Genomic DNA, 27,303 nt, shown 5'->3' with positions numbered 1-27,303 from the left:
CTTTCTAAAAGGCCCTAGTTACCATATCATGCCTTGTAATCCATCTTCTATTTGCAGGCGATTTGGGTCAAATCGTTCACCAAAACGGGGTTGCGGGATCAACATATTTAGGCTTTTATCGCTTTAGTCGAAGCCGAATCGCTGATTGGTGCTTATGGTTAGCTAGCGCCGACCTGGGGTAAGGGTTACACAGCAAGGAGTAGCTTGTTGATAGACATATAAATAGACTTAAAGCGAACATCTGCATCAATCCAGCAATAATGGAGGATTGCATCCACTTGAACGAGGAATATCAGATGCTGTTTTGTCGGCTCTGTAAATCAGCCATTCGACCCGGCGCTAGCATCGAGTTGCACTTTCGACAAGTGCATCAGCTAAAAGGCAAAGTGCTAAAGGATATCAAAGACTGCTATGGTGTGATGGAGCTGGCTGACCCGAAACCCTCTGCATTACCGGCCGGTTTGGACAATTTCTGAAGCTCTTGGGGGAAAGAGAAAACAACCTCGATCCATTGCCGTTTTCGGTTTTGATGCAAACCCTGTCGAAGGCTTAAAAAACGGCTTGCTTGACCGGCTGCAGCCACAGCAGCCCTTTCAGTGGGGTAAGGGGGCAGACTTCGACACATGCTCCTCCGCACAGAGGGGCTTAATAACGGGCAGCTGACTACGTAGCGGATGCACAGGGCCATCGGCTGTGCAGTGACATTTGTGACAAACTAATAAATGCAGGCAGGCAATTCGAAACGATGGGAACGAATGGGTAATCATTGGCTGTCGTATGTTCCTCAGTTGTGAGGTGACACGCCTACCCAGCACACCATGTCAGCATCAAGTCGTCGTTGGGCAGACCGGCCCGCTCCGCGGAGATCCTTGAGTCCTGACCAGATGATCTTTATTACCGATTGGCTCTCAAAGAAAACCTCCTGCTGCATTACAGGTGCTGGCTGTAACCGAGCTTAGTCTCTCGCCTTGCACGATATATACCGATGAGTTGCTTCGTGTACGGCGGCAGGCAAGGTGGATAAAACGACAAGATAACGCATTTTCTCAACTCACATTATCCAAATGTCATTAAACCATTGCTGCCTGAAACGCAAAGCTGCGACAACGCCAAAGCGGTCATGCACTTTGCCAGCCGTATTGCATATTGCTTTTGCCTAGCTGATGTGGCTAGCTACAAGTTTGCAGGGGCAGCTCATCAACTGGCGTCCGTTCCAAGGAGGCCCGAGCGTTGATCATTGACCAATTGACCCACTGTGACATTCAAGCCCTGCAGGGGACGTCATTCCGTCGTTACAGCCTGATGGTTGTTGGCATTATGGACGTCTATGGTGAACAATTCTCGCAAGTAGGGCTCTGATCGCACCAGCGTGTCCGCGATTACTTTATAAAATTATAAGCCTAATTGTCAAATATTGGAGTGAAAATATGCACCCTCCCGTTTTCTCTGATGGTTGGGTTAGGACCCTATTTCTATCTGTTTAGTAATGATCTATCTGAGGGGTTGTTACAGTGCTGAGACAGCTCTCCAACCGGTAGCTCGGTCTTCCGGTTAGCCGGTCTTATCTTCACCAGGATTCAACAATTTTAGATATCTTCAATTAGAACCTTAAGTCGTCTGGCAATCAAGTTCCAATTGAGACGTGGTTTTCTTTATATAATGGAGAATAAAATGATCAATCGAATGATGTCAAAAAGTCATAGCAAAAGTGTCAAATTCAGTACGGGAAAAGCATACGTCGATACCTATCATAACAGCGCAGCGAATGAAAGCGGAAGGCGAGTTTACTAAATGAATGGGTTGAAGACGAAGGACCAGAGAATTACAGGATGGAAGAGATAAAAACACAGAAGGAGAAAAAAATGATGGGAGTTGGGAGTCCTGAACAACGTAAGAATGGCAGTAAAGGTAGGTCGTTCCGTGTACATAGCCCCCGCCTCCCCTTCAAGGCGAAGAGTTGTTGATGCTGTTCGATGCTCGAGTTTGGGATTATATTCCCTGGTCCACCAGCACCCTGCTCCAATGTCCCCATGCGTAAATATGGAAACCGGCAACCAACACTTGATTCTTGAACGTGCCCAGGGCTCCCCTGATGTGGCAGCAGTCTATCGAAGGTGGCATCCCGGCTTAGAGGGTGCAGAAGGTCAGTGCGGCGACGTCCTCAGTTCAAACTTTCCGATAACCAACTACTATTGCTACCTCTCTGTCTTCTCAGCTGTCCTACAAAAGTATTTAGGTGGAACTTTTGGGAGAATGTTATGCATACTCAATTTGGCCAAGTCGCGTGAGTTTGACTCCAAAAATGGAGATTTACCCCTCATCTTGGCTTAACCAGATGGTCACCTTCGAGAACAGATTGTCCATCAAGCAACAAAGCGGCGACAATAATCCCAGGAGCCCTGGCAAACGCGACACCGGGAAGCCAACATGTTCATGTTCATTCCAGATCAAAGCGTCCCCATGAGCAGCCTTCTCATTGATCTGTTTCTCTCTAACTAATTCGGCCAACTTGACACCTGGTCCCTTTTCATCTTCCCATGCCATGTCCGTGCTACTATGTATACAAGCAATCTCTTGAAAGACTGCCCGTCTCTAAGTATTACTGTGACGAAGAGGGGCCAAATGGGTACGAGCCCTGTCTCTATGACCTGTATCCCTGCAATGGTTCGTCTACATGGTAAATTCCTCACCCTGGCCCCCTACATAACGTCGTATTGCATTAATCTCTCTTCCCGCTTTAGCCTTTCAATCGATCTCGCTCTTGGCAAGACATGGGATCCAAGCTGCTCGGTCCCCTGACGAGCTTCCTCTTATGACGCTGGTCTATAATGTTTCCCTGCGTGGGAACCAGAGTCTCGCACTCCTTCAACAGGAAAAGAGAGATTCTCCCCAATATTGCTCAAAAGCACTGTCATGCAGGCTCTGCACCTCAACTTAACATATTTGCTGGATGAGTATTATTTCACTTGAGTTGCTCGTGCGGCATGGCTCGTCCCAAGTACCTCCTTTCTGCTCTATCGTCAGTTTTATAGCTCCTCGTGTGATTGACTTGGATAAGTCAGTCAATTCGTGTACCGTGCTAAGTTGCGATTCAGTCACAGTTACCTCCTCAGCTGACCTCATTGTCCGTGATATGGTGCCTAAAGGGCTGATTTGACTTGACCTATATCCACTATATCGCGGCCTCTTACTCAGGTAGCTGCTGCTGCCAGACTTGCCCTGTTGTCGAAGGTCATCAATATGGATCTGGCTGGATTCTAGGCTGTTGAAAAGGGGCTTAAAGCTGGGAATGCAAATAGTGACAATGGAGAGGCACTGGACCAGTTGTAAAGCGACAGCAGCTTTCCAGTTCACGAAGGTGAAATCGGTGGAAGCGAATGCCTTGTTGGAATGGTAGATTTGAACCGCAATTGCAGGTGTTACACTTTTCCGTCGTTGTTAGTGCCTTCTGCTGCACACAAGCTAGACAGATCCATCACCATTGCGGGAGTAAAACATACAGGATACGACTGCCAAAAACACTCATGACCAAAATCTTCTTAGACCATGGTATTTGGATTTTCAGAATGTTTTCGCAAAAAGCAATAATAACACCAATATCCGTGGTGATATTCGTGATGGAATAATAAGTCCAGAAAGCGGTTCGGTCGATACATCTTTTATCATTGGTGTATATCCATGGCGTAGGTAGTCCACACTGGAAGAGGTTGACGATAAGTGCAGAAGCTCCCCACCCGCCAACGATGGCCTCAAAGCCAAAAACAATCCATCTCTGGCTTTCTCGGCTCATCATCCGGAGACCAACTGTGCATGATAGCTTGCAACAGAACACGGAGGCGATGAACATGGTGTTAGCCGCATATTGGCTCTATATTCATAGACTCGGTTAGATCTTTTATCCATGGCTTTGCGGGTTGCAGCTGAGATATCTACCTTGAGTAATATGACAATTTCACTGGAGTCCAGTCTACTAGCTGGCTTTCCCAGTCCATTATCACACTCTATGAATATAGCGATAGATTGTCCAATTGCGAAAACCTGCGGCTTCGCGCATAAGCGCAGGATGGTTAGAGATCTCGCTTCATGAATCGCGCTATTAGGTCTCTACACACAGTTGCGGCGATGGTAAGAATATCATCGACCCTCAGGGTTTTGATCATACGGATCTTGGTTCCTATGCGGACAGAGCATGACAAGAGGAAGATGACGAGAAACATCAATGTCAAGACCTGTATTAAAGGAGACTTGTTGGTGTCAGTGATGACCTTTTGCGTAGGATGCATATTAGGCAAAGCAATTGCTATCAAGGTGCGATAATGGAGAAACAGAACAGTCGAGCAAAACTATTGAAAGAGTATAAATATTGAGGACAAACAAATAGAGAGGATCATTGCAGTTGAGAAGGGTAATGAAGTAAACCAAGGGTACTAAATTCCGAGGTTAGGGAGCATTGACGTGAAAGGGATCGGAGTGGCATCTTGAAAGCGGCGTAGGAAGAGGGCCGGTAAATATTATTGCCCTCATTGGGTCCTCACTTCAAGCCCTCAACATACCATATGCTCTTTTAAAGGCAGCGCATTGGTTGTCAATTACTCCTCACTTACGTGACGCGGCACAATTTATTGTCACTGTCGGCACTGAGGCTTTGTCGGCAGGAGAGATGGCTGGAAATCATAGCTCAGTCACCAGGGCCCGTCCCCCACTAGGGCCGCTTCCTATCAACCGCCCTCTCCAACTACCAAAAGATAAAGAACTAAATCTGAGACAGGCGAAAGTCAATCGACTATCAAAGATGAGCATCACAGGTCACGAAACGTCATTGGGGCCTGGTCAAGGTGAACAACAACTGCTCGGTAAGGACATAGTTGAGTAGTTCCATCAAGCGTACTGAATGCATCAAAGCTGTGAGTGGGGTTTATACAAGTTTCACAGTTCGAACAAAGACATATTAGCATAATAGATGGCCAGAGGACACGCTTCGCCACAAGCCTGCAAGCTCAACTAATACCGAGTTCAGGTACATCGATAAGAGCAACATTTTCTGAAATGTCATCGCACTAGCCTCGTTCGATGACATTGTGATAATGGTCTTGACTCTTTTCGAATTATGGCTTTACTGGAGTGATCTAGTCCCCTTGTTTAACACACACTAGTCTCAGGAGTTTGGGCCGAACGCTTGGACGAGGTCTTATCGCTAGCTCCTGTCTCACCCGTCATAGTGCCCTTTCTAGAGGCGGAAGGGCTTGCACTAACTCTTACAGTGAATGACTTATCAGTCTTAACTAATCATGACACCAGACAATGTGATGCTGCGAGAAGATAGGTAAATTGACTCACATGGTCTTCCTGAAGTTGCGCGGTTTTTGTTATGGATTGATTCTCGTCCCAAAGTGTGTTAGTCGCACAAACACCCCGGCTTCACTGGTGAGCAAAAGTCAGGCAACCAGTTCTACGAGTGATTAACAATTGCATTGGGCCCACGAGCCATTTAATATGAGGGAACTAAAGGATATAACGACCGGTCGATGCCTAGTGATAGGTCCTCAGCAAAGCTTTGGGACAATCTAGATGGAGCGGCCTGGCCCTTGCCTCTCAATGAAAGGATGGTTTTAGCTATAAGCCATAACGTATATCTGGCTATATATCGTCTCGTGATCTCGTAAAAAATACATATAATATATAACTATATCTTTATATTTATAGGTTATGCATCTTTGATTAACTTATTTCAATCTCAACTATTACTAGCTTGAAGTATTACTCGAATTTTCAGGTTTCATTTTGGAATTTAGCCATGAGTTATATAAATGGAAATATTTGTATCATGATCAGGGTCAGTCGCTTAATATATATGCCAGCGCTATTAGAAACGCCTTCGGGTTAACTCTACCAGGCACGCGGTAATGGCATGGAAGCACGCAGTATGAGCATCTCTTGTGTAAGGTCTTAGTCGCATGGAGTCGCTCGGGGTCAAACGATTGCCAAGTTTTCCCTACAGAACACGTTGGTTGATGATGGTTGTTTTCCCCAAATCGGTCTCTTTCCCAGTACTAGTAGGACGTGATCCTGTTTTCAGTTGGGGCTTCGGGCACGGGCCCATTACACCTCAGAAACTAAACCAAGTCTTAACACCGACCCACCATAACTAAGCGTTCCGCTACTTTGGGCAATGTTGATCAGGGCGAGCCTTGATGACTCCACCTTGTCGATCTAGCTAAATATGTTGATGGGAAAAGATCTGCAGAATTCTGCAGCTTCGCCCTGAATAAGGGCCCCCTCACTTCCACAGCTACGGCCGCGGGTGGCCAGATGTTGTGGCTTGAATTGGATTGCCCACGTTGGATCTTGTATGCTACGTAGTACAAAATAAAATAAAGTGCGGGGCCTTGCAGGATTTTGGAAGGACCAGATATGACAGGTGTTAGCTTGCATGTCCAAAAGCAGCCCGTTGCATTGAGAGGCAAGCAGATGGTGGTAACAAGGCTGCTGCAGGGGTCAGGGCAGGATGGATCTTCCCTAAGCTCCACATCAGTTCGCTAGATTAAGGGTCAACGCGCAGAAGTATCTCCCCGAAAAGCGATGTCACATACCAACGTGGTGATTGAACTTGCAGGTGTGGCTTCCCCCACCCGAGACCATGGTTTGGATCACATCCAGGCTCCGCGTTTGAGAATGAGAAAGGTACAGGCAAAGAGGTGTCATCTTTAGTATAAGATTAATCCTATCATTTCGTCCATTCATTAAACGCTATTCTCCCAATTTATATACATATCGAGAACGTCCTCGCCGCTGCCTCTGGCCTCTACTTTGAGAGTCCTTCTAATACACGCCGCGGAGATGCGGAGGAATGACCTCAGACATCTTTGTGCGACACAATCTTTGGTACCTACCATATGATGACATGTCATACACGCTATCCTCCCGAGCGTTTAGCTCAGTCAGCCACCTTCACAACGGCCTGATTCCTCACCCAGCGATACTGACCTAGTGGCAGGTAAATAGGAAAGAAAAAAGGGCACTAAAGAAAAAAAGGAAAAGCTCAAAATCTGCAGCGCTCATGCCTGCTGCCGGCTGTTGGTTTGACATTTTTTGCCTCAATGTGCATCGAACAACCGGGAGGTTATCTCCGCGATAACCCTACGTGTGACGAGACCCCTGATCACGGTTCCATTATCAACGCTTTCACATACCGTTGGGACTTATGGGCGGGGTAGTTCTGCATGAGAGGGCAGTTACACCCCGACTGCTGTAAAATTTGCATCTTAAGCTCATATACCTCGAGAGGATAAGTCGGTGTCGCACTTAGCGTGCTTAAAGGGTTAAAGTAAATTGTGTTGAGCAGCAGCAAATGTGTTGATTGATTGTTCTTAAGTTATCTCTTGTGCGGGGTATTCCATCCCGCAGAGTTACTTAAAGCATATAGCTAGATTACTAATGCCTACCCTGCGACACTTATCCTCGCGATACTAGTCTAACGGGCTATCATCTGACTTAGATTTATGCAAGGGTATTCCGGAACTACTTATCTCTATATGGCACTTATAATAGTCGCATTACTGGCTAGTTCCTTTACTTAAGCTAAATTCTAACAGCTCACCTGCATACTCTTTATATCTTGATGAAGCGTACGTCCTCGTCAAGGTCTACCAGTCTAACATTTTCAGGCCGCCGGGCGTAATACATTGTATTGTATCGTATTGTATTGTATTACACGGTCCCCGATGTTGCTTGCACTGTACCGTATAAGAATGCCATACATGCAATACGATATCAAATATGATATTGTCTTATTTACGGTCACACTATTTACTTCACTGCTTGCCTCTTGCCGTGTTTGGTGATTGAGGTTTGGATGATCTGTAGCAATCCAGCCATGGTTTGTGACTCTCTGTTCAAACAAGATGGCCTTGGCAATAGCTTCTCAACATATTCTCAACTCATATGTTCCAAATCAAACTGTCGACATATTGACCAACTATTCACCTAGCTAAAGGCTCTAGGTTTTGCTGAAGAGTAGCGTGCAAGCACGATTCAAGACTGTTGACCCTTACCACCCGCCATCTATCCACCGGCTAGGGCAACACCCTTTGCCTTGCTTGACCACCGCTGCCACTTTTTTGGTTTTTTTCTCCTTCCCTTTTTCCCTTGCCTCAAATCTGCCCCGTTACAGTACTCCTCGCGTTGGTAATTAAAGACATGTTCATTGTTCTCGACTGCAAATTCCGGTTCTGATTCACTTTGCTTGCCGTTATCTCGTATCTCTCTCCCCCACTCTGCAACGGCTGTCTCCGGGAATGAGTACCGGCTGAGGAGTGACAACGTGATACCACAGGGATAGCGATTAAAATGAGAAAAAGTCGGTACAGTCATTCAATCTGAAATGTGCGGTATTTGCTCTTCTGCGACTTATTTCGCAACACCCACGTAGGCGAAGCAATGTTTAAAAGCCTCTGTCTCCATAGCGAACAGGCCTCCGTGGTCAAGAAGGGAAGCTGGGTGCCACAAGTTGGGCTCGAGGCGCTCAAGAAGCCCTGGGTAGCTGTTCAATCCGATCGGCTCGCTAACACCCCATGGGTTGCGGAGAACAAGGTATTGCTTGTCACCAAGGATAGTGTAGCCGAGGATAGAATAGGCATGGTTAGCAACGACGTTACTGCCTCTGTACATATGGCCAGTGGCGTAGGTCCAGGCAGTCATAGGGTTAATGGTCTTGAAGTTGACGCAATTGGAGCGGACCAACCCCAACATGTCGTTGGCTGAATGGTTTTCGGTCCTGTAGTAGTGGGGTTCCCGGTCATTGATCTGTGCCATGGCCTTCACAGGGTCGCCGCAATGTGTCTGGGTGATGTCGGGCTGCTCTGATGAGCTACCAGTGATCCATTTGGCGAATGCCTTCTCATACAACGATGGCCAAATGTCAGCTCCGTCGCTGGAGCGGCAGTACAGGGGCCCATTGTTCGAGTTGTTGATGGGGATTTCGTAATTGACCTCAACAGTCTCAGTTTTGCTGTTATTGTCGCCGCCCTTGTCGTGAAACTTGATGGCGAGGCGTTTCTTCTCATTCTTGTCGTAGTGGACTCGAGTAGCGCGGTTAATGATAATAGGATCGGACCAGAAGACCGAAAACAAGGCAGCAATCAGCCAGCTGTTACTGGCACAACCCTGCGTGGGATCATCAAAGTAGCGCATGGTCTCTCTTTTCTCGCCAATCTCAAACATGGTAAGATCGCCAATGAGACGCTTGTTGACGCTCTGGAAGAAATAGTCGTACATATCGCGCCACGAGCTATTAGGTGGTATCCAGTGACCCTTTTGCATCCTGAATGGACTGACTAGCTCGTTAATGGACATTGTCACCTCACGGTTGGAAACCGTCTTCCCTAAGGAGTCAGCGTGGAGCATCAAGTGCATCTTGCCATTCTGCATGCGAGCCACCTTAACCCGCGTCTTACCCAGATCCTTCAGCCCGATCTTCTCAAGGTCGTCTAACTGCTGAACCCCTGATAGGTCAGGAGTCATGAGGTCCCGCTCATTTAAGATTTTCATGTCTTTCTCAGACAACTTCTCTGCCTTCCTCTCCTTCTCGTTGAGTTTTAGCCCGGCGAATAGCACTGAGCAATGCTTCATGTCGAAGAGTTCATCGTAATCCGTCTGCAGGACGTTGGATATGATCTTTGCCGAGTTTATCGAAAACTTGTCAATATTTCGGCCGAGGAGGGCTTCCACGAGTGAGTACGGGTTAGCAGCACCGACGCTGACATCCTTAGGCGGCGAATCGGGGCGTATGTCCCCCTCCCTGAGGAGTCCAGCCTCAATCTTCATATCAAGGTCATCGTAGCCCGACTGAAGGCTGTCGGAGCCAACAGATGCTGGCTTGTTAACCTTCTGGCCAAGAAGGGCTTCGACTAAGGCGTATGGGTCGATAGAAAGAACATTGGAGTTCTGGGATGCGGAGTCCGGGACAAAAGATCGGATGTCACCCATGTTGTTTGACGATAGACAGAGTAATATAAGATAATTAAGAGTATTGAAGAAATTTAGCAAGTGGCCAGGCAAAGAACACGTTACTGTCTGTCGTGAACAAGATGTCAAGAAGTGTCATTGCAAAGGGTTTTATACCTTTCATCCCCATGCGACTTGCAATATTGCTTGGGTTTTTTGGCCGTTCTCGTATTTCTGGGGATGATTCGCGACTGCGTCAACATTAACCTAAACCTACACACTTCTACCGCCGTCGTCAAGTTCCGTAACGCTCTCGCATCATCGACTGCAGATACCATTTGCGGGGAAACTTCTTTCAAATCGTAGCATACATTTCCGGTCAACAAGGTAAACTTTGCTTGTGGTGAAGTCAGAGCCCAAGTATGTTACCTTGAGAACAATGTCATCGTTACGACGTGTGCTTCCACATGATGAAACCATCCCATCGGTGTTGACGCAGAGTTGATGCTGGATGAAGGCTTGATATTCAGCCCAATGCTAGGAGTGGCATAATTAACTTTAGATGTTGCGCGCAGCATGTGGACCTAACCTTGGTAGTCTAAAAAGCTTCGTAGCAGACCTGGCGGATAGCAGCGGATATGTGCTCCCCACAAATTCGTTCGGATCCGCATTTGCGAAGCTTAATGCAGAGTATCATCAGTAGACTACAACATCAGACAGAAGTTGAATTAACTGGCTCAGTTTCAAAGTGAGCATTTGTTCTGACCCAATAAGGCCTTGAAGCGCCAGATCTGTGACGTGCTTTTACACTTCAGAACGCTGCAGGGACGTTAGTAAGTTGGTCAGTTAAGAGATGGTAAAGGGCGCTCTGAGTAAATTGGCTTCTAGCGGTCAAGCTTAGACGGGATAGCCGAAGCAAAGCGTGAGATCCCTTACAGAACTATTAGAGTGTCAATTGCAACGGGGCGCGTAATGTTGGAAGCAGTGGAGATAAAATGCACTAATGATGAGGCTTCTCTCGAGCGAGTGATATGGCGCTTTTGACTTTGCGTTTAGGCGTGATAAATACTTCCATACGAAGTGACGCAGAACCGCATCAGCGCCGTTACAGGGATTGTTTACTCCGCATTGAATGCCTTTATGGACACAGTAGAAGCCGACTGGTTGCGTTAGGCAGATGCTAAACTCACCAGATAATACATTCAAACCATGTGATAGCTAGATATATAGGATACGTTGGCCTGGAGCAACTTCTTCCTAATAGAGCCCCACCCTCCTTCATATAGATAGAGAACCTAGGTATGGCAAATGGTAAGCTTACAGGCATAAGGGAGGACGCTAATCCCCAGGAAGCTCATCAAGGACTAAGCCATTTTTAGCGACACCATCATAGTGTCGTAATGAGACATTCAGCAACAGCGACATATTGACAAGTGGATTTGATCCCCGCTTTCTCGCTACTGCAGTACTTGGGTAGGGCCTAGAGACCGGCCCACCTTAGCTTGTGGTATCACTCCGCAAGCTCCGTGCCCAAGCACGGGGGGTTCATTGACTGGGAAAAGGGTCTGCTGACAGGGAAAATTAGGGTACCTCAATTTGGCTGCAAAAGCCGCCAAATGAAGGTACCGACTTCCCTCGGTTAGTAACATAATTCAGACCGGACTAACCCCTCCATCTGCATCTACGGGACAAATGCATCACAACCACAACACCATAATATATCATCAAAATCAGGTATGTTATTCATTCTTTTTCGCAACAACTAAGACATCCTACCTAACTTCAATAGTATCTTTAACTGATATATCATCATCATCTTCTTCTTCTTCTTCTGCTTCTTCTTCTTCTTCAATCTCTTCATCATCTTCACTTTCATCGATCTCCAATTCATCATCATCAACAGACAACGCTTTCTGCTTTCCACGCTGTTTTCTCGAAGGTGAAGCTATCAAATCGACTGCATCTTTGACTATATTAATATTATAGTCAAAAGGAAGAAGGAATGGAGGATTCCAGTAAAAAGGGAAGATCTTAGGTATATGTTCTTGCTGTGCATCTCTTGCTTGCTTGGCCAATAGCTTGGATTCTTTCATCTTTCCGTGCATCTCACGGTGAGCACAATATCTTGTAGCTAGAAGCTCTGTAGACTTGATACAAAGCTCGGATTGAGTTTTGATGAAGAATTCACTGACTGTGAATGGCCTCACTTCCTGTGAGTATGAAGGTTGACTCCTATGTTGTTCAATAGGATGATATTCCTTCAAAGATGACCGTAGTAGCTTCCTTACAGAGAAAAGCCACCGCCGTAGGTATACAGCCTCGTCTCTGACCTCCTTGGCATAATAACGACGAAGCTCTGCATCCTGATTTGCCCGTCTATTATGTTGATCCTTTGCGACACGGAGTCTGGCATCATAAACTGTAATTGGCCCGTAATTTGCTATGATAATAGTTCCTTCGTCCCGTTCTGAACGCCGTAGGCTCTTCTCCTTCAAACGGCGCATCTCCTGAGTAGCTGTGATACCGTTCAAGGCAAGGGTTGTGTGTGCTTTTCGCACTTTTTCGTTAACATGTAACACACTTGGGGTCAGAGGCACGCCTGAGGATATTGAACATTCAATACGAAGGGCCACATAATCTTCGTATTGCTTGATTTGCCGTAGATTAAGCTGAGGTGTATTGATATTGTTCCAGATAACCGTTGGAGGCGTGGAGGGCATCATTGGAATCCCCTCGTTGCGATGAGTATTTTGATGTATATCTCGTGATGATTCGCCAGCTTCTTCTTCATTTGAATCATCGCGAAAGTCACTGCTGTGGTTGGAAGATAACCCAGGTGTGATATAGCCGGGAAGATCACGTTCAGCAACCTCCAAAGATAGGGATGAAAGAGGGTTGACCATTTTGTTGATAACAACGGAGGGATCAACAGGATAGATGCCGGATTTTGCCCACGATGAGATGATAGTACTTTTCTTAGTAGCTTTGCGGCGAATCTCCTGTAAATGAAACATAAAGTCAGCTTTATTGAAGTCCGTAGCACCGTCAGCGATTTCCCTAAGTAAGGCTTCCTGATGCCAATGCTTATATGTACTGAATAATCCAACATCTAATGGCTGAAGTATATGTGTCAGATGAGGAGGGAAGGGATATAAGATAATATTTGCATCTAGAGCTTTCTGATAAAGCTCTTTGGTGAAATGACTTTCACATCCATCATAAAGAATAACTCGAAGATCTGATGTATTTTGAGGCCGGGTAAGTCTCTCAAAGTGGTCAAAGAAGTCCTGTGCCGTGATATCGTCGATATAGCCTTTTGGTGTTGTGACTATCGTAGCCTGCTCGTCTAGGTCATTATCCACCCAACGGGAGGGAATCTGTACGCCGGGCATGATGACAAACGGGGCTATGATTCCTCCTGTTGCAGATATTGACTCCACGATAGTCATACTAATAGTCGTATGTGCATCTGTTAACAGAGGGGAGTCGATATCGAGGAAAGTCCATATCATAATACCGTTCATTAGATATCCTATTATAAAGCCGGTCTCGTCGAAATTCCAGACATTATCGAAGTTGATGTCGTTTCCCTTGACAAATTCTGTCCATTTTGCAAACCACTCTTCGACATTGGCTCGGTCTGCCATAGCTTTGCGATTTGCAGCGAGAGTACGGCTCTTTCTCCTATGAAAGACTTCACGATACCGCCTGAGGAAGCGGCGAGCCCAGAACCTTGAGGCATGAGGCTCACGATGTGTAGCCTTAAGCAGGGAATTCGCATACTGACGAAGTGTGCGTTGTTGTATGTGATGCCCCTGTGTTACTCTCCTCCAACACCAAGCGAGTATAGCTTTCTCTTCTTCCTTGCTGAATAACGTCCTGTTGCCGCCGTTATCTCTCACAGGATGATGGCCGTTGATCCTACTGCGAAGTCTCTTATAGTTGACTTTCCATGCTTGTGCAGCGGCTCTCATAGAGGGATAAACGCCCTCTAGATATAATGCCTTTGCTGCGATAGTGCGTTCTTCAATATTATAGTCCGTGAAGCGGGAAATTCGTGGTAAACCAGTCTCAGGATTGATATATATTTGTTGTGCTGATGGAGCAAGCTCTGGGCTTTCAGATGTCATATTTTTTTTATTAATTGAAGTACTATTGCGATAGTTGTAATTGATTTAATATTTGTTGTTGAGGTGGTGATATTAATAGAGGCTGTGGTGGTGTTGCGGTAGATAAATAATTGTAGGCATCATAGGTGTAGGAAACGGGGACATGCATATAAAGAAGCTACAAAAATTTGGCGGGTTTTGCAGCCAAATTGAGGTACCTAAATTTTTTCCCTGTCAGCAGCCCCTTTTCCCTGTCAGTGCACCCCCCGTGCTTGAGGCACGGATACCGAAGGTAGTAACGAAAGCACGGGGGGGCGATCTCTAGGCCCTACCCAAGTATTGGTAAGGTGTCAAACTCGGAGTGCCATCCATATACCCAAGAATCAAGTTGCAGCCATCTAGGTCTGCGACCATTTTCCTTCCTCAGACGCGTTCTCTCCGTCATTGGCTATACGTTCAACAGCAGTTTCAATATCTTCAGCGCCATCAAGCATATCCAGCCAGGCTGTCTGCACCGTTCCATGCTCAAACAGCAACACAATAACTTGAACTACAGATGCCTGGCTAACATTGGCCCTCGACGTTTTATTTTTTCCAAGCTCGATCAACCCTGCGGGTTCGTCTGACAGTATGCCTAGGTGAAGGCTTATCCCCGAGAAGTCAGCTCGGCTAGATGCTTCCTGGAGAAGTATTTCATCTGCTGCTAATTACGCTTGACAGTAGCTCAAGAGACCGCTTCTCTTTATCTCTTGCGCGTATACTCAGGCGTCCTCATCCCACCAACTAGGTCATTCTCGACGACAGTTAATATACGAAGAAGTAATTTTTTAACAAGCGGCGTTGGACTGTAGCATCAATAAAGTTAATAGCAACATCACCATCGATGGCAAACGTCTGGCGAAATCTATTAGTCGTCAGTTTCGATTAAGTTGGTACATTTCTTACTCGGTTAGACCTTGCCTCCCCATCAGCCCCAGCTCACCAAACAACGGTATGTGGTTTGACTTCATCGAGGATCAATCTTGTTTGGGAAGTATCGTCGACACGTTCCCAATTACGGACCAGCAAGTTCAAATTTCCCTGGTTAGCATTGGCCAGGCTGTTGCTCTGGGAGACCTGGTCCTGTCTCCGAATGAGGTAGTGACGGTCCACGACTTCTTGAGTAGTTTCTGCGCAAGGATCTGAGCAATCTTCCGTGGTCGCCGACGATCAGAACTTGTGGACTTATTTTAGAAGCTGCCAACTTCTCTGGAGGTGTGCCTGTGTGATTGCCGGAGAGTGGTTGATCACTGATATAGGTGAGTCTTTGATAGGGCAAATTGAATGGTCCTGGTCGCTTCAAATAGACGGCGCAGATAACTTCCACATCAAATCTCCACACCAGAGCAGAAGGCATCGAGCAGCTGATGATAAATCATGGAAATCATGCTAACGTGACGATGCGGTGTCAAATAGTGATGCAATGGCAGCTTCACTACGTCATTATGCAGTAATGATCCATAGGATAGTGTGTGTTACTCTCCGGTTGTGAAGTCAGGATTCCCAGATGCTCATTTTCCAACCTTGACTGACAAAGCTGTCGCGCAAATCTCATTGGTTATCATCAGAAATCATCATGCTGTCGGCCAGTAGCACGCGTGCCACCTATTATAGGCCTGACGAAAAAGCAACAAGAATTAAATTGATAAATACGTAAGTGTTAAAATATTAGCGGCCTTTCTGAAGCCTAGCACATATATAGTAGCTTCTCCTATGCTGTTACTATTAACGTATCTTACCACCACTCCGCCCACCCCCCCACACCGCCCATTTGGTGATAGTCTCAACACCACAACAGCTATTGATGATGCGTGCACTTTATTTTGCCAATTATTCATCAAAAAAAGCCAAATTATCAGAATAGCTTCATTTATCATGGATCGTGAATTGAGAATTTCCAGAGCAATTTCTGAGGCCTCTACAAGGGGCGTTCGCGGTGCAGCTAAGTGGGAGACCGTGCCGAGGTCGACTTTAAGGGATCGGATCGGTGGCGCGCAACCGACGCGTTTACAACACCAAAAATACCTCTCGCTGACGCCGCAACAGGAACAGGAACTCATCGACCTTATATTAATACGAGAAAAGTATTCCCAGCCGTTATTAAAGAAGAAGATCCATGAATATGCCCAGCATCTTGCTGAATTGAACGGCTGTGGAAGTCATCTAGGGAAAAATTGGGTAAACCGATTCTTCAAACGGCATAACAGCGTTATGTTGAAGCCATCACGACTTATTTCGGTCGCAAGGAAGAAGTCTGTTACAGAAGAGGGACCGAGGGAGTATTATGAGGGACTCAGGCGTCTTGTTATTGACTTATCAATTGGTACAGCCCGTATGCACAACCTCGACGAGACTGGAGTCCAAGAAGGGGAAACTATAGCCGGCATAGTAGCTGGAACGGTCCTGACGAGCTCGTCAGAGAAGATACAGTCAGACGCTTCCGCTTGGATCTCGATATTAGAGACAATATCTGCTGATGGTCGCCGACTGACCCCAACGGTAATATTTATAGGATTATCGCTATAGGGATAGTATTTTCCAAGGGATATACCGGATTGGAAGTTCACTTGCAGCAAGAAAGGCTGGTCTAATACAGAAATATTACTACGGTAGTTCTACGACATTTATCTGCCCAAGACTCATCCAAAGACCCATCTTCCTGGCGACTATTAGTCCCCAATCAACATAAGACTCATATAAGTCCCGTCTTCATAAAGAAGGCAATGATAAACAAGGTATGGCTTAATTAGCTGCCGTCGCACTCGTCACATATCACTCAACCGCTGGACCTTGGTCTTTTTTCCCCGTTAAAAAGATACTATCGAGAAGAGACAGCTGGAATGGAGACCTACGAAGCGACATCAAATAGACAGAAACACATCTTCGTATAGGCATATAAAATAGCTTCTAAGAAAGCCTTCAGACCAGAGAACATCCGACAGGCGTTTCAAGCATCAGGGATATACCCAGTCGATATTGATCAAGCTATAAAGAGGTTATAGCCCAAAGAGCATCGCAGACCGACTTTTCAGCCTCCCACAACACCACCAATCACGGTTAAAGTCGATCGCGATATCTTTAATACGCCCTCGTCAAGCCGCGATATAGAAAGACTACTCTAACGGGTCGATTGGTTATCAGGGAATGCTAGAAGGGACGTCAGAATGATCCTACGGAAGGCAGGAAAGTCACTGGACTAAAGAGGTGCGTCTATAGTCTTCCAGGAGCAAAAAATCGCCATATAGAAAGCTCAAATAACTAGTATTAAGCCGTTAGGCCGTTGCAAGGTCAATTGGGACCCGAACAAGGCTTTTCCTCATGCTGATAATCTTGTTATAGCGAAGGACCGGTCCGAGATGAACACTTGGAAGTTAAATGACGAAGCCGCGGCGGAAAATCGTCTGCCGAAGCGGAGAAAAAAGCAGTCGGTTGAACAAGAGGTTTTTAGTCAATACCCAAAATCTTAATTGAATTGAAGCTATTTTCATAATTTGAGAATTAATCTACATAATGCGTTAGAACGGAAATGAAGCTATCGCAGGTGGGGCGGTGTGGAGGTGTGGGCGGAGTGGTGGTCAGATACGTTAGCTTGAAGGCTATTCTTCAAGTTTTCAACGTCCTATCTACGGCGGCTGAAGCAACGTCCGCTTTTATAAGACGGGGTGTTTGGTGTTTAGTGTAAGTAGGTTAGTAAGAGTAAGTAGGTGTGATTCTTGCAATCTGGTTTCAGTATTGTGTGTCGAGTCGGCCTGTGGCCATTGCAAAGCGTATAGTTGCATGGACTGCCTGCATGTTTGGCGTCCACTTTGCGTCATCTGATGGTGATTTTCCTCCTAGGTAGAACGAGAGGTTTCCTCTCAATGTCTCCGTGCACTGCAACATTTCAGTCCTATGCGCTGTCCATTTCGTGCATCGAAAGAGAAAGTGCTCTACTGTCTCTATCGCTTGCCCGCATACGCATTGCTGTGACGCTGCTACTCTGCCTGATCCGGAAGAGGTACCCGTTCAGTCTGGCCATGTCTGTCCTAAGCTGTGATAGCACGCTGGTTTCTCTCCTTGATAAGTCATCATAGAGCAGTCGGGTGTACCATGCAGTACCCACCTGCCGTACGTACCCACCTACCGTACAGCAAAAAGAAAATTCCCCCATACAGAATGCTATTTTTCAACCATATGTTGAAAATTCACCAAAAATAAAACCCGTGAAATGATTTTCGAATTTCGTTTTAGAATAAAGTAGATTTTAATATTTTCGCGGTATTTTGACTTCACGCCCTGCGCGTGTGCGTACCACACCTAATTCTTCCTCCTCCGAATTTGAACTCTCAACTTCTTCCATCCCTCCCACCTCGATCACATCCTCAACAGCATCCGCCTCTTCAATTGCTTCGTTTGCCTTGGAAATAGTCTCACCAGTTACCAGAGCTTCTGCCAATGTCATGAATCTTTTATTGGGATTCGGTATCGCCTTCCTCTTCTTGCCTCTGCTCAACCGGCCAACTTCCTCCTCCAGACTGGCTATCCTGGTGCTCAGAGAGGCGATCTTTGACTCTTGGGCTTCAAACCCTTTCGATATCACAGAATAGCGCCTTCTTGTTGACGGGCTCTTGTTCTTCCCCATATCTCGGATGTGGCGGCTGGTCTTTGGCGTATTATCAGAGTCGACTTGCCCGTCTCGGTGGCCGTCCGACCCGGGCGTCGCTTCCTTCTTGTCCGGTTGAATCTCAGGATGTATGAGCGCTTTCCGCCGTGAAATCGGCCAGTTTCCAGTCACTCTCCAGCCTGAGAGTATATTTTTCTTCGTCATACCCACTTCCCTGGCCTTGGCATAGGCCTTGATGAAGTTGACCTTGTCTACCGGCGCAGAATCGGTCAGGCTGGCGAGTTTTTGCAGTTCTTTTCGGTAGGCAGCCTTGGATACATTAAAGACGCCATTATCCAGCGGCTGCAGCCCATGAGAGCAGTGTGCAGGCAGGTAACAGCAATATACGTTGTTCAAAAAGCACGTAGCCATCCACTCATCCTGGATTTTCAGTCAGCGCCGTCAGTGGCATTTCCGATCTAGAACAGGTAGATACTCACAGATACATGGCTTCCATGGCCATCTAATATGATGAGCCTTGCATCAGACTCATCCGCCGGTTGCGTTTGAGGCAGATAGACCTCCTTGAGCCACTCGACTGCGATATGGTTGTCCGTCCAGCCATTATCGGACGTGATATAATACCAGTCGGCGATCCCCCGGAGCTCATCGATAAACCACTGTTGCTGAAGCTCTTTACCTTTGAAGATAATCCCCGGCTTTAGAAGGCGACCATCTGCGGTGACGGCTTCGATAAAGGTAGTCCAAGTGCGGGACTGCGAGCCCTTGAGGAAGGCCTTCCTCCTAGGATCGCTACTGCCAATGACCAAGGAATCCAAGCCTATATTTTTCAGTGGATTAATGAGTTTGGTAGCAAAAATGATCAATACTCACCAAATCCAGCCATGATACCGCCCTCGTCAACATTAACCGTGTTCTCCGGTTTGATCCAGCCATATTCGCTCTCCCGGATATCAAAGTACCAATTGACGGCCATTGGGGTAAAGGAATTGAACCTTGCAGCTTCCTGGCGTTTCCCCACCGTCGTCTTGATATCGTCATGGCGTTTAATGAACCTAGCTAGCCAGTGTATACCGATAGGCCTTTCCCGTCCTTGCTGTCTCAAGAGGGCAGCAACGGTGGCGCGAACTTGGCTGTGAGAAGGTGCATAGCCCAAGGCCTCTTGTCGAAGTATCCAGGTAACCAATCTGGACTCCTCCGACTTGGATAGCAGCTGAGCAGGCTGGGTGACCTCGGATTTTGACGGTAGGCCTCTTAATCGGTCAGAGAGAGTGGTCGGAGGCACGCCGTTCTTCTGGGCGGCCTGGTTCTGGGAGAGGCCATTTTCTGTGACATCTAGTATGGCCTGGATAACATCGTCCTCCGTATAAGATGATTGAGGCATGTTTGAGGTGACCAAGGAAAGATGGGGAAGAGAAAAGTTTGGATGAAGCTTCGAGGAGGCTGGTTGATAAGGGAGGCATTTTGAGACATTTTATATTAGTTCCGTGCGACCACACCGCAAGCGTCGCTGTGGAAGCAAAGTGGAAATATTAAATTCTATGCAATTCTTAATGTAATAGACATTTTCTTATTAAAATATCTTTCATTTTGATAACATACTCTATAAGTGAAATTGGGCATTTTGTATGGGGAAAATCTTTTTTGGTGTACGGTAGGTGGGTACGTACGGCAGGTGGGTACTGCATGGTACTTGCCTGGGAGTGCAGCATCGACCTTCTTTGAAAACCTCCCTACGTTATCTGGTAGCTGTTTCCTAGTACGCTGACTCGATCGGGTTATGTTCAGGGTCGTCGATCGCATTCGGGGAAACTTCCGAGCTGGGACGGCACCGTCTTGGCTTGCACTTCGCGCCTCATTCTTAGCCATTTTCAGGAGCCTGTGTTCAGCACCGATGGGCATCCATACGACAGCTACCACGTTTCCCTTAAGCCTCAATACATTGATAGAATCATATATGCATCCAACATACTCTTGACCCGACTGCTGGCGACGGTTTCGGACCATGAGCACGGCGGCTTTGTTGCTCGCCAACAGTGCCACGCTTCGATACTCAAGGTCGGGTAAGTGTTTCAACGTGTAAGCCATCGCTGCTAGTTGTCCGGAAAATGGGTTCTGCTCCGTCCTCATGCCGAGCGTGAAAGAAAAGCGCTCAAGCTTCGGTCCTCCTCGCACCAAGGCAGGGATCTCGATGACCCGCCGACTCCGACTACCCCATTCCGCGCCGAACTGCTCACTGCAGCACGTACCGCCCATCCTAGATCTGCTTGCGTTGTCCCCGAACTATCCCCTTCATCCACTATAGTTTGCACCCGTTCTACCCAGGGTGCCAACGTGAAAGGGTTGATCGTTTCTAGTTCTTCCATCGGGATATTACTTATTCTAGCGATGCACGAAACAGCGAGAAGACTCGGTGCTTAACAGAGGGCCAGATCTCTTTCCAGACTACGACGGGTAGTCCGTCCTCGCCAGGTGCTTCCCACGACTTTGCGGCGAAAAGCTGTCGTTCCACCTCCTCCAGAGTAATGTCCGGCATGACGATGGCGGCTTCGCGCTGAGGTCGCTCCTCTTCCTCTTCGATGTGCTCCGGCAATGGGGTAAAAAAGGTGGCCAGCATCTCATCAGCCTGTTCGATGTTGTTGGTTGTGCATGTGCCGTCGGCCCTTGCAAGTTGGGGTACTTTGACAAATGCTGTATCATCTCCAGATTTGAGGTACGTTGCTGCCTTCCAGACGTTGTCGTTGTCAGCTAGAAACTCATTCCAGTGCGTCTTCTTCTGCTGTCTGATGGCATCGTGGTATTGCTTTGCTGCTCCTCTGGCCGTCTCCTCAAGCTCTTGACAATCCCATCCTGCTCGCCTCAATGTTCTAGCGCGATTTCTCCAGTGTGTGTATATGTGCCGGAGTTGCGTGAGGTCTGAGGTCCACCAGCGTTTTGCATAGGGTGACGGCTTAGCTCTGGGTGTCAGAGCGTGAACCGCCTCTAGCGCCACTGTCATAAGCCTGCCAGTCTTCTGCTATACAGTACCTTCCTCCAGGGTAGACTCTAATGCTGCGGCAATTCGAACGTTGATTTCCTTCCATGGTGCGTTCTTGAGCTTGGGGCACCGGGACGGAGACGTCAACTCCGTCTGAATAGCACGATGATCAGATCCGTGCTCTGTACCGTGTATCATACACTTGATAGTCAAAGACGCTAGATCTGCGGAAGCGAGGACCAGGTCGACTGTTGTCTCAAAATCTCCATCATTCTACGTCTTCGTTCCTCTCGGGAGCAGGCTGATAAGGTCAAACTCATTTATAAGATTGATAATCTGATCCGCTTCGCCTTGCCTCGTCAAGGATATGTTGTCTCCTCCCCATAGCTGGTCGTGTCGGTTGAAGTCTCCGACAACTACCCTGTCCACCAGTCTACCAGCTTGTTCTCTTACGTCTGAGATGACCTGGCGCAAAGCGTTGCAAGTGCCTTGTAAAGCTTGGGTGTCTCCTCCTGACACGTAAACCGAAACAACCAGAACCAGCCGCTCAGGGAGTCGCAAGATGGCTGCCGTCATATCTGCTGTCTCAATCGGTGTCTGCTCCGCCTCCACATCCTTGTTTACCCATAACATGCTTCGGATAGGCCATCTGCCCTCTCTCCAAACTGTGGGGACCATCCTAACCCATCTGGAGTGCCCATTGGGACCGTTAGTAGCTTGCCGTCCTTTTGGTGTGCTTGGGGCTCTTGGATCGCTATCACTGTGTATTCTTGTAGTTGTTTATCGTTCATGAGGCTCTCATGTACCGTATCCTGCTTTCTCACATTCAGTTGAATCACCTGCAACGACTTACTCATGCCGCTTGTGGTGAAGTTTCAGGCAATTTCTACTGAATGACTCATGCGGACCGCTGCAGAGAGCACTTGGGTATCTGTGCCTGGCACTCACTGTGATGGTGGCCCTCGGCGGCGCACCTTGCACACACTCGATTCTTACTGCACGAGAATGCCTTGTGACCTAGCTCTTGGCAGTTATAGCATTGTTCCGGTCCAGTGGTCTGCTCAAATACACTCGTTTATGCCGATTCACCTGCGACGAAAAAGTAGCGTTCCTACAGTAGCCTCTTGGCATCGGTACTCTTAGTTAAGTAGACTACATGGGTCCATATGACTTGGGGTTGACCTTCCGGCTCAGCCAGGCTACCATGGCAATCTGGACTTCATTCTCCTGGTTTAAGGTTTCTATTGCTCCGGGGAGGATGTTAAACTCCTAGTCAAAGACGGCCATACGATTCATGCTATCAACTTTGATAGGATATAGTTGATCCCGAAGGACTCTTGCACCTGGAGCTTTCCTGTTTTCGAGGATGGCTTTGATCTTTTGTATTTCTTCTTCGTTCCTACCTAGAATCCTAAGGCGGTTGGCATTCCGTCCATCTCTGGTCACTGCGACGCATCGCCAGTAAGATTGGTCACTCGACTGTCACATCTCCTGCTCCACGGTCTTACGAATCATTGTTGGTGTAACGTCTCCAAGATGGCCTTCAGCAACTCTGGATGTGTCGACTGTGCAGAACACCGGTTCCGGAGTTGCCGATCGGGCTGCAGACGAAGATTGACTGGACATGCTGGTGGATGTCATCCTGGCTGCGTCTGCATACGATTGAACCGACGACCGTGGTGTTTCAGTCTTGTTCAGCATATCTAGCTGTAGTCGAGTCTGCTCCAGCTCGCCGCAAACCTGGGTGAGCTGGTCTAGGACTTGCGATAATTCTTGTGCCATCTGGGCCGTGGCCCTAGCGACTTCCTCGGCCATGCGATCACTGAGCTTGGTGAACTCGAGCTGAAACTCGGCCTTCATCGCTTCGATTTTCTTGTTCAAGTCCTGCTCTAGTAGTTGCTTCAAGCTCTGGACTGCCTCGACCATACCACCAGCTGACTTGGGGACAGCCTGCTTCCGAGCTCGATTCTGTCCCAGAGCTCCCTCACTGGTCTCACCTTCCTCCTGCCATTCCATATCGCCATTTTGCTGCTCCATCTCCAATACCTTCGTCGTCCTGACCCTCTTCCGCTGAGGGTGATGATATCCCCCGCCCGAACCATCCGGATCGTCTCCCATGACGATGATGACGTCTGATGCAGGGTTCGCAACACCAGATATCCACCAAGGGCCTGAATCTCCGCCAGGCAGTCCTCAGGATTTTTGAAAGTGATAAATAGGATGACTAGAAGGTATTTTAAAAAGAAGATCGTTTTTCCCAAATTTAGCTACTACATGGTATACAGCTAGACTACTAACGCAGTTTGTTTCCTGAGGCCGTGAAGATCATGCCTACCCTGCTACAGATTGATTATCATTCTTGACGGTTCCTTGACCCACACTTTGCCTCCTTTTGCTTCAGTAGTTAGCATACGCTCCGGGGAAAGTCTCTTGAACAACCTCCATAGCTAGCCATGCCTAAGAAAACCAAGTATCCGCATCAAAAGCCGTCATCGTTCCCGTAACCTCAACTCTAGTCCAACCGAATGATGTCACACGTGGCTACTGGGTTCTCCACCCACGCAAACTATCAGTTTGCCTCTAGTTCTCCCCTCTTTCAGGCTTGCATAACCCCTGCCAGCATCCTCTAGGTCAAACTCTTCTTCGACCATGGGCCTTACCCTTCTATCTCGGATCCAACCGGCGATCTGTGCGTAATCTTTTGGATTTGCTGTTACCGAGTGGTATTTGAACACACGCTTCCCACCACCCATCCATCTGGGTAACAAATGAATACTCAGAAGAGACTTTAAGGTCTGGTATTGTAGTGGTAAGCCCACACAAACATATCTTCCTTGGGGTTTGAGATAATGACGACACTGCCAGTACAGGTCCGCATTCGTAAAGACTGTGTCGAGTATGAGGTCGAACTGGACTTCACTTTGCTTCAGAACTTCCACTGGACCCTGGGACATGTAGTAAATAGTTTCGTCAGATCCAAGGCCCCGGCAAAAGTCGGCATTGGATGCTGAGCAGATGGTTGTGACGTGAGAACAGCCCAGAGCTTTGGCTATTTGAACTGCAAAGACGCCAACACCTCCGCTACCACCGTTTATGAGGACCCTGTCTCCTCGTCTTACGAACGGCATGAGACATTGTAACGCGGTTGTGCCACAGATGCCGACACATGCTGCTTCTCTGAGGGATACGCCGTCAGGCAAAGCAGCGATTCCGGCTTCCCCCACCACGACATATTCTGCCAAAGTGCCTCCAGTGGGTAATTTAGTTCTACCGAGAACGCGTTGGCCGGGGCTGAAGTTATCAAGCGTGGTGGAAACAATCGTGCCGGAAAAGTCAAGCCCGGGCGTGACGGGCTTAGTGAACAAGATGCTGCCTAGAGGCATTTCGGCCACTTTGTAGTCGAAATGGTTGAGAGATGCGTATGCTACCTTGACGAGTGTGTGACCTTTTGGTAGGCAGTGAGCGGATCTAGGAAGCTTTGCATCCGCGACTATCTTGAGGTTCTTTTCGATGCCACCTTTGATTGAGCGCCATTGCGCAGCTCGCATAGTTTGTGGGAGGGCGATAGTTGACGCCATCTCTGCGGAGTTTGGTGAGAAATCGATTCGTGAAGTTCGTGAACTGCTGAGGTCATAAGGCTATGATCTTGGTGAATTTTGGTTTGGAGGGTAACTTATACGGCACTCTTCTCTCCGCAGATGCCCGGAGATAACATGGTGGTGTCGTGCTGACCAACGCGAGCTAATTGGCGAACACTTGTTCAAGCTGAGGATTAGACTGTGTGTCTCAAGGTGATCTGTTAAGCTTAATTTGTAGAAAATCGTCACAGTTAACACATGGGTGCGTCATCAGTAACAAATGCTTCAACGTTCTTTGCTCGGTGTGGTCTGATTTCTTTTTTTTTTCTTTTTGTTCTTTTTTAATAAACTTGCTGATGACGGGGAAAGTGCGTAACAAAAGTAAAGCTTAGTGAGCCAGACTAAAAAATATTCCTCATAATGATTTAAACAAACCTAAAGCAGATTGGAAGTAAGTGAATAACAAGTGGAAAGGCTGTGGTGGAATTGAGTAGTTGATTGGTATTGGCCCATGGCAAATCCATATTCGTCGACCTGAACGATGAACATGGGATGTGTATTACTTGAGTAGGGCCTACATACCGGCCACCCCGTGCTTTCTTTCACACCGTAGGTGCCCCTCTTTGACAGACTGATCAAAGAATCAATTCGACAATCAATAACATCACCACATTCTGGTTCACACTTGGATACACTCACAAGCTTAGTTGGCTCGCCCCGCCCCGCGGCATGAGTCAACGAGTAATATTGCCCACTTGGCGTAATTTTGTCGCGTCAAGGATAACCTCCCCTGGAATCATCTTCAAGGTGCACAGCGGCCGCCGGACTTTCAGGTGGCCGCGCAAGGCCTCCTAGAACAAGCGTCGGGATGGTTTGCGGCAACATGTAGATTTCTCATATCTTCTCGAGCTTTTAGTTACGGCTCGCCCCCTCAAACACTCTCGCACTTAGTTACGGCGTCTGAACCTGTCACCACTACGCGCTCGGATGTTGCTCGAAGCTCGCTCGATAAGGAGGAATTGCTGAGTTGCATCACAGAACGCCACGAACCAGGCGCAACAATCAGACCAGGCCAGTTGGAGAAGTCAACTCAATCAGGTTTCTCAATCACGATGGCAGTCACCAGAAGCTCTAGGACGCCTTCATCTACATCGTATTCAAAGAAGGTCAAACCTTGCCATGTTCACAATGAGTCGCCTACCAATTCGCCCAAGTCCATCTCGATCGAGCCGAGACCGCCACGATATCCTTTTCACCATCCAGAACGCAGAAGACCTGAGCAAGATGTGACCTTTCACCCTACAGGAGCCAGACCTACCCGATCTTCGAAGAAGCTACCAGCCATACCGACAAACTCTGCTGTTGATCTCAGCCAGCCAGATCACATCGCCACAGGAACTCAGATCGTTCCCAGCATCGCGAGCGACCGTGCAAGCCCACTTGTAAATACCGGGCCAAACGTCCCATAAGAAATCTCAAAAGGTTTAACATGGCATGGACACGTTCCGCCAACAAGACTTTGGACATATGGGAAAGCTGGGGTGCCACCGATAAGGGGTTGCCAAAGAAGATGAAGCGCAACGCTGCTCTTGTGACCGCAACCATTCAGACTTCCCATTATTTTATTAAGCATTTTGAAGATGTGGGAGGAGATAATACACCAAAGCTGTACAAGCACGAGACCATTCAGCGGCTAAATGAGAGTGTATTAAGGTGGCCACCGAGGCTTCCGATAGTATGATGATTCATAATTTGGGTGCTGGGTCATGTATTTTAGGGAATTTACGTACTGAAATGCGATTTGTGTGTTGTCAGATAACCAACCGGCAGCAAGAACAGGTGATTACGATAATGCCTAATCGAAAGACTCGCCTCGTGGAACTAAGAGGTTATCGGATTACTCTGTCAATTCTCAAACATTGCAAGTCTGCACTCACTCAGTTCCAAATCCAAGCCTCTAACGGTCCTCCAGAGGTCTTCCTGAAGCTGTGATCATTAGAGCTCTACAATATGAGGGCAGGAAGGTTTCAATTCTCAGTTAACCAAAGATTCCTA

General features: G+C 47.5%; 7 protein-coding genes across 7 annotated transcripts; 1 reads left to right on the top strand and 6 right to left on the bottom strand.

Annotated features, from left to right (window-relative positions):
* Positions 1–2,962: 2,962 nt before the first annotated feature.
* On the bottom strand, positions 2,963–3,847 carry FOXG_19308 (uncharacterized protein; the record flags this gene model as incomplete). The annotated part of the gene is made up of 3 exons (XM_018399515.1): positions 2,963–3,009; positions 3,192–3,424; positions 3,501–3,847. The coding sequence occupies 3 exons, from the start codon at positions 3,845–3,847 to the stop codon at positions 2,963–2,965; spliced, it is 627 nt and encodes a 208-aa protein (XP_018242510.1).
* A 4,214-nt stretch (positions 3,848–8,061) lies between these two features.
* On the bottom strand, positions 8,062–8,370 carry FOXG_19307 (uncharacterized protein; the record flags this gene model as incomplete). Its single annotated transcript, XM_018399514.1, has 1 exon — positions 8,062–8,370. The coding sequence occupies one exon, from the start codon at positions 8,368–8,370 to the stop codon at positions 8,062–8,064; it is 309 nt and encodes a 102-aa protein (XP_018242509.1).
* A 36-nt stretch (positions 8,371–8,406) lies between these two features.
* On the bottom strand, positions 8,407–9,984 carry FOXG_06562 (uncharacterized protein; the record flags this gene model as incomplete). Its single annotated transcript, XM_018385241.1, has 1 exon — positions 8,407–9,984. One exon carries the CDS (start codon positions 9,982–9,984, stop codon positions 8,407–8,409), a length of 1,578 nt encoding a protein of 525 aa, XP_018242508.1.
* A 4,388-nt stretch (positions 9,985–14,372) lies between these two features.
* On the bottom strand, positions 14,373–14,465 carry FOXG_19306 (uncharacterized protein; the record flags this gene model as incomplete). The annotated part of the gene is made up of 1 exon (XM_018399513.1): positions 14,373–14,465. The coding sequence occupies one exon, from the start codon at positions 14,463–14,465 to the stop codon at positions 14,373–14,375; it is 93 nt and encodes a 30-aa protein (XP_018242507.1).
* A 3,868-nt stretch (positions 14,466–18,333) lies between these two features.
* FOXG_19305 (uncharacterized protein) lies at positions 18,334–20,949 on the bottom strand (the record flags this gene model as incomplete). Its single annotated transcript, XM_018399512.1, has 4 exons — positions 18,334–19,113; positions 19,173–19,513; positions 19,567–20,136; positions 20,364–20,949. The coding sequence occupies 4 exons, from the start codon at positions 20,947–20,949 to the stop codon at positions 18,334–18,336; spliced, it is 2,277 nt and encodes a 758-aa protein (XP_018242506.1).
* Positions 20,950–24,201: 3,252 nt separating this feature from the next.
* On the bottom strand, positions 24,202–25,248 carry FOXG_19304 (uncharacterized protein; the record flags this gene model as incomplete). The annotated part of the gene is made up of 1 exon (XM_018399511.1): positions 24,202–25,248. The coding sequence occupies one exon, from the start codon at positions 25,246–25,248 to the stop codon at positions 24,202–24,204; it is 1,047 nt and encodes a 348-aa protein (XP_018242505.1).
* Positions 25,249–26,286: 1,038 nt separating this feature from the next.
* On the top strand, positions 26,287–27,010 carry FOXG_19303 (uncharacterized protein). The gene has a single exon (XM_018399510.1). The coding sequence runs from the start codon at positions 26,361–26,363 to the stop codon at positions 26,715–26,717; it is 357 nt and encodes a 118-aa protein (XP_018242504.1). The 5' UTR covers positions 26,287–26,360; the 3' UTR covers positions 26,718–27,010.
* The last annotated feature ends 293 nt before the right edge of the window (positions 27,011–27,303 follow it).

This window comes from Fusarium oxysporum, chromosome 3 (genome assembly GCF_000149955.1).
Source record: "Fusarium oxysporum f. sp. lycopersici 4287 chromosome 3, whole genome shotgun sequence".
Lineage (NCBI taxonomy): Eukaryota > Fungi > Ascomycota > Sordariomycetes > Hypocreales > Nectriaceae > Fusarium > Fusarium oxysporum.
Note: the sequence above shows the minus strand (reverse complement) of the source record. Positions and strands in the feature narration are given on the sequence as shown.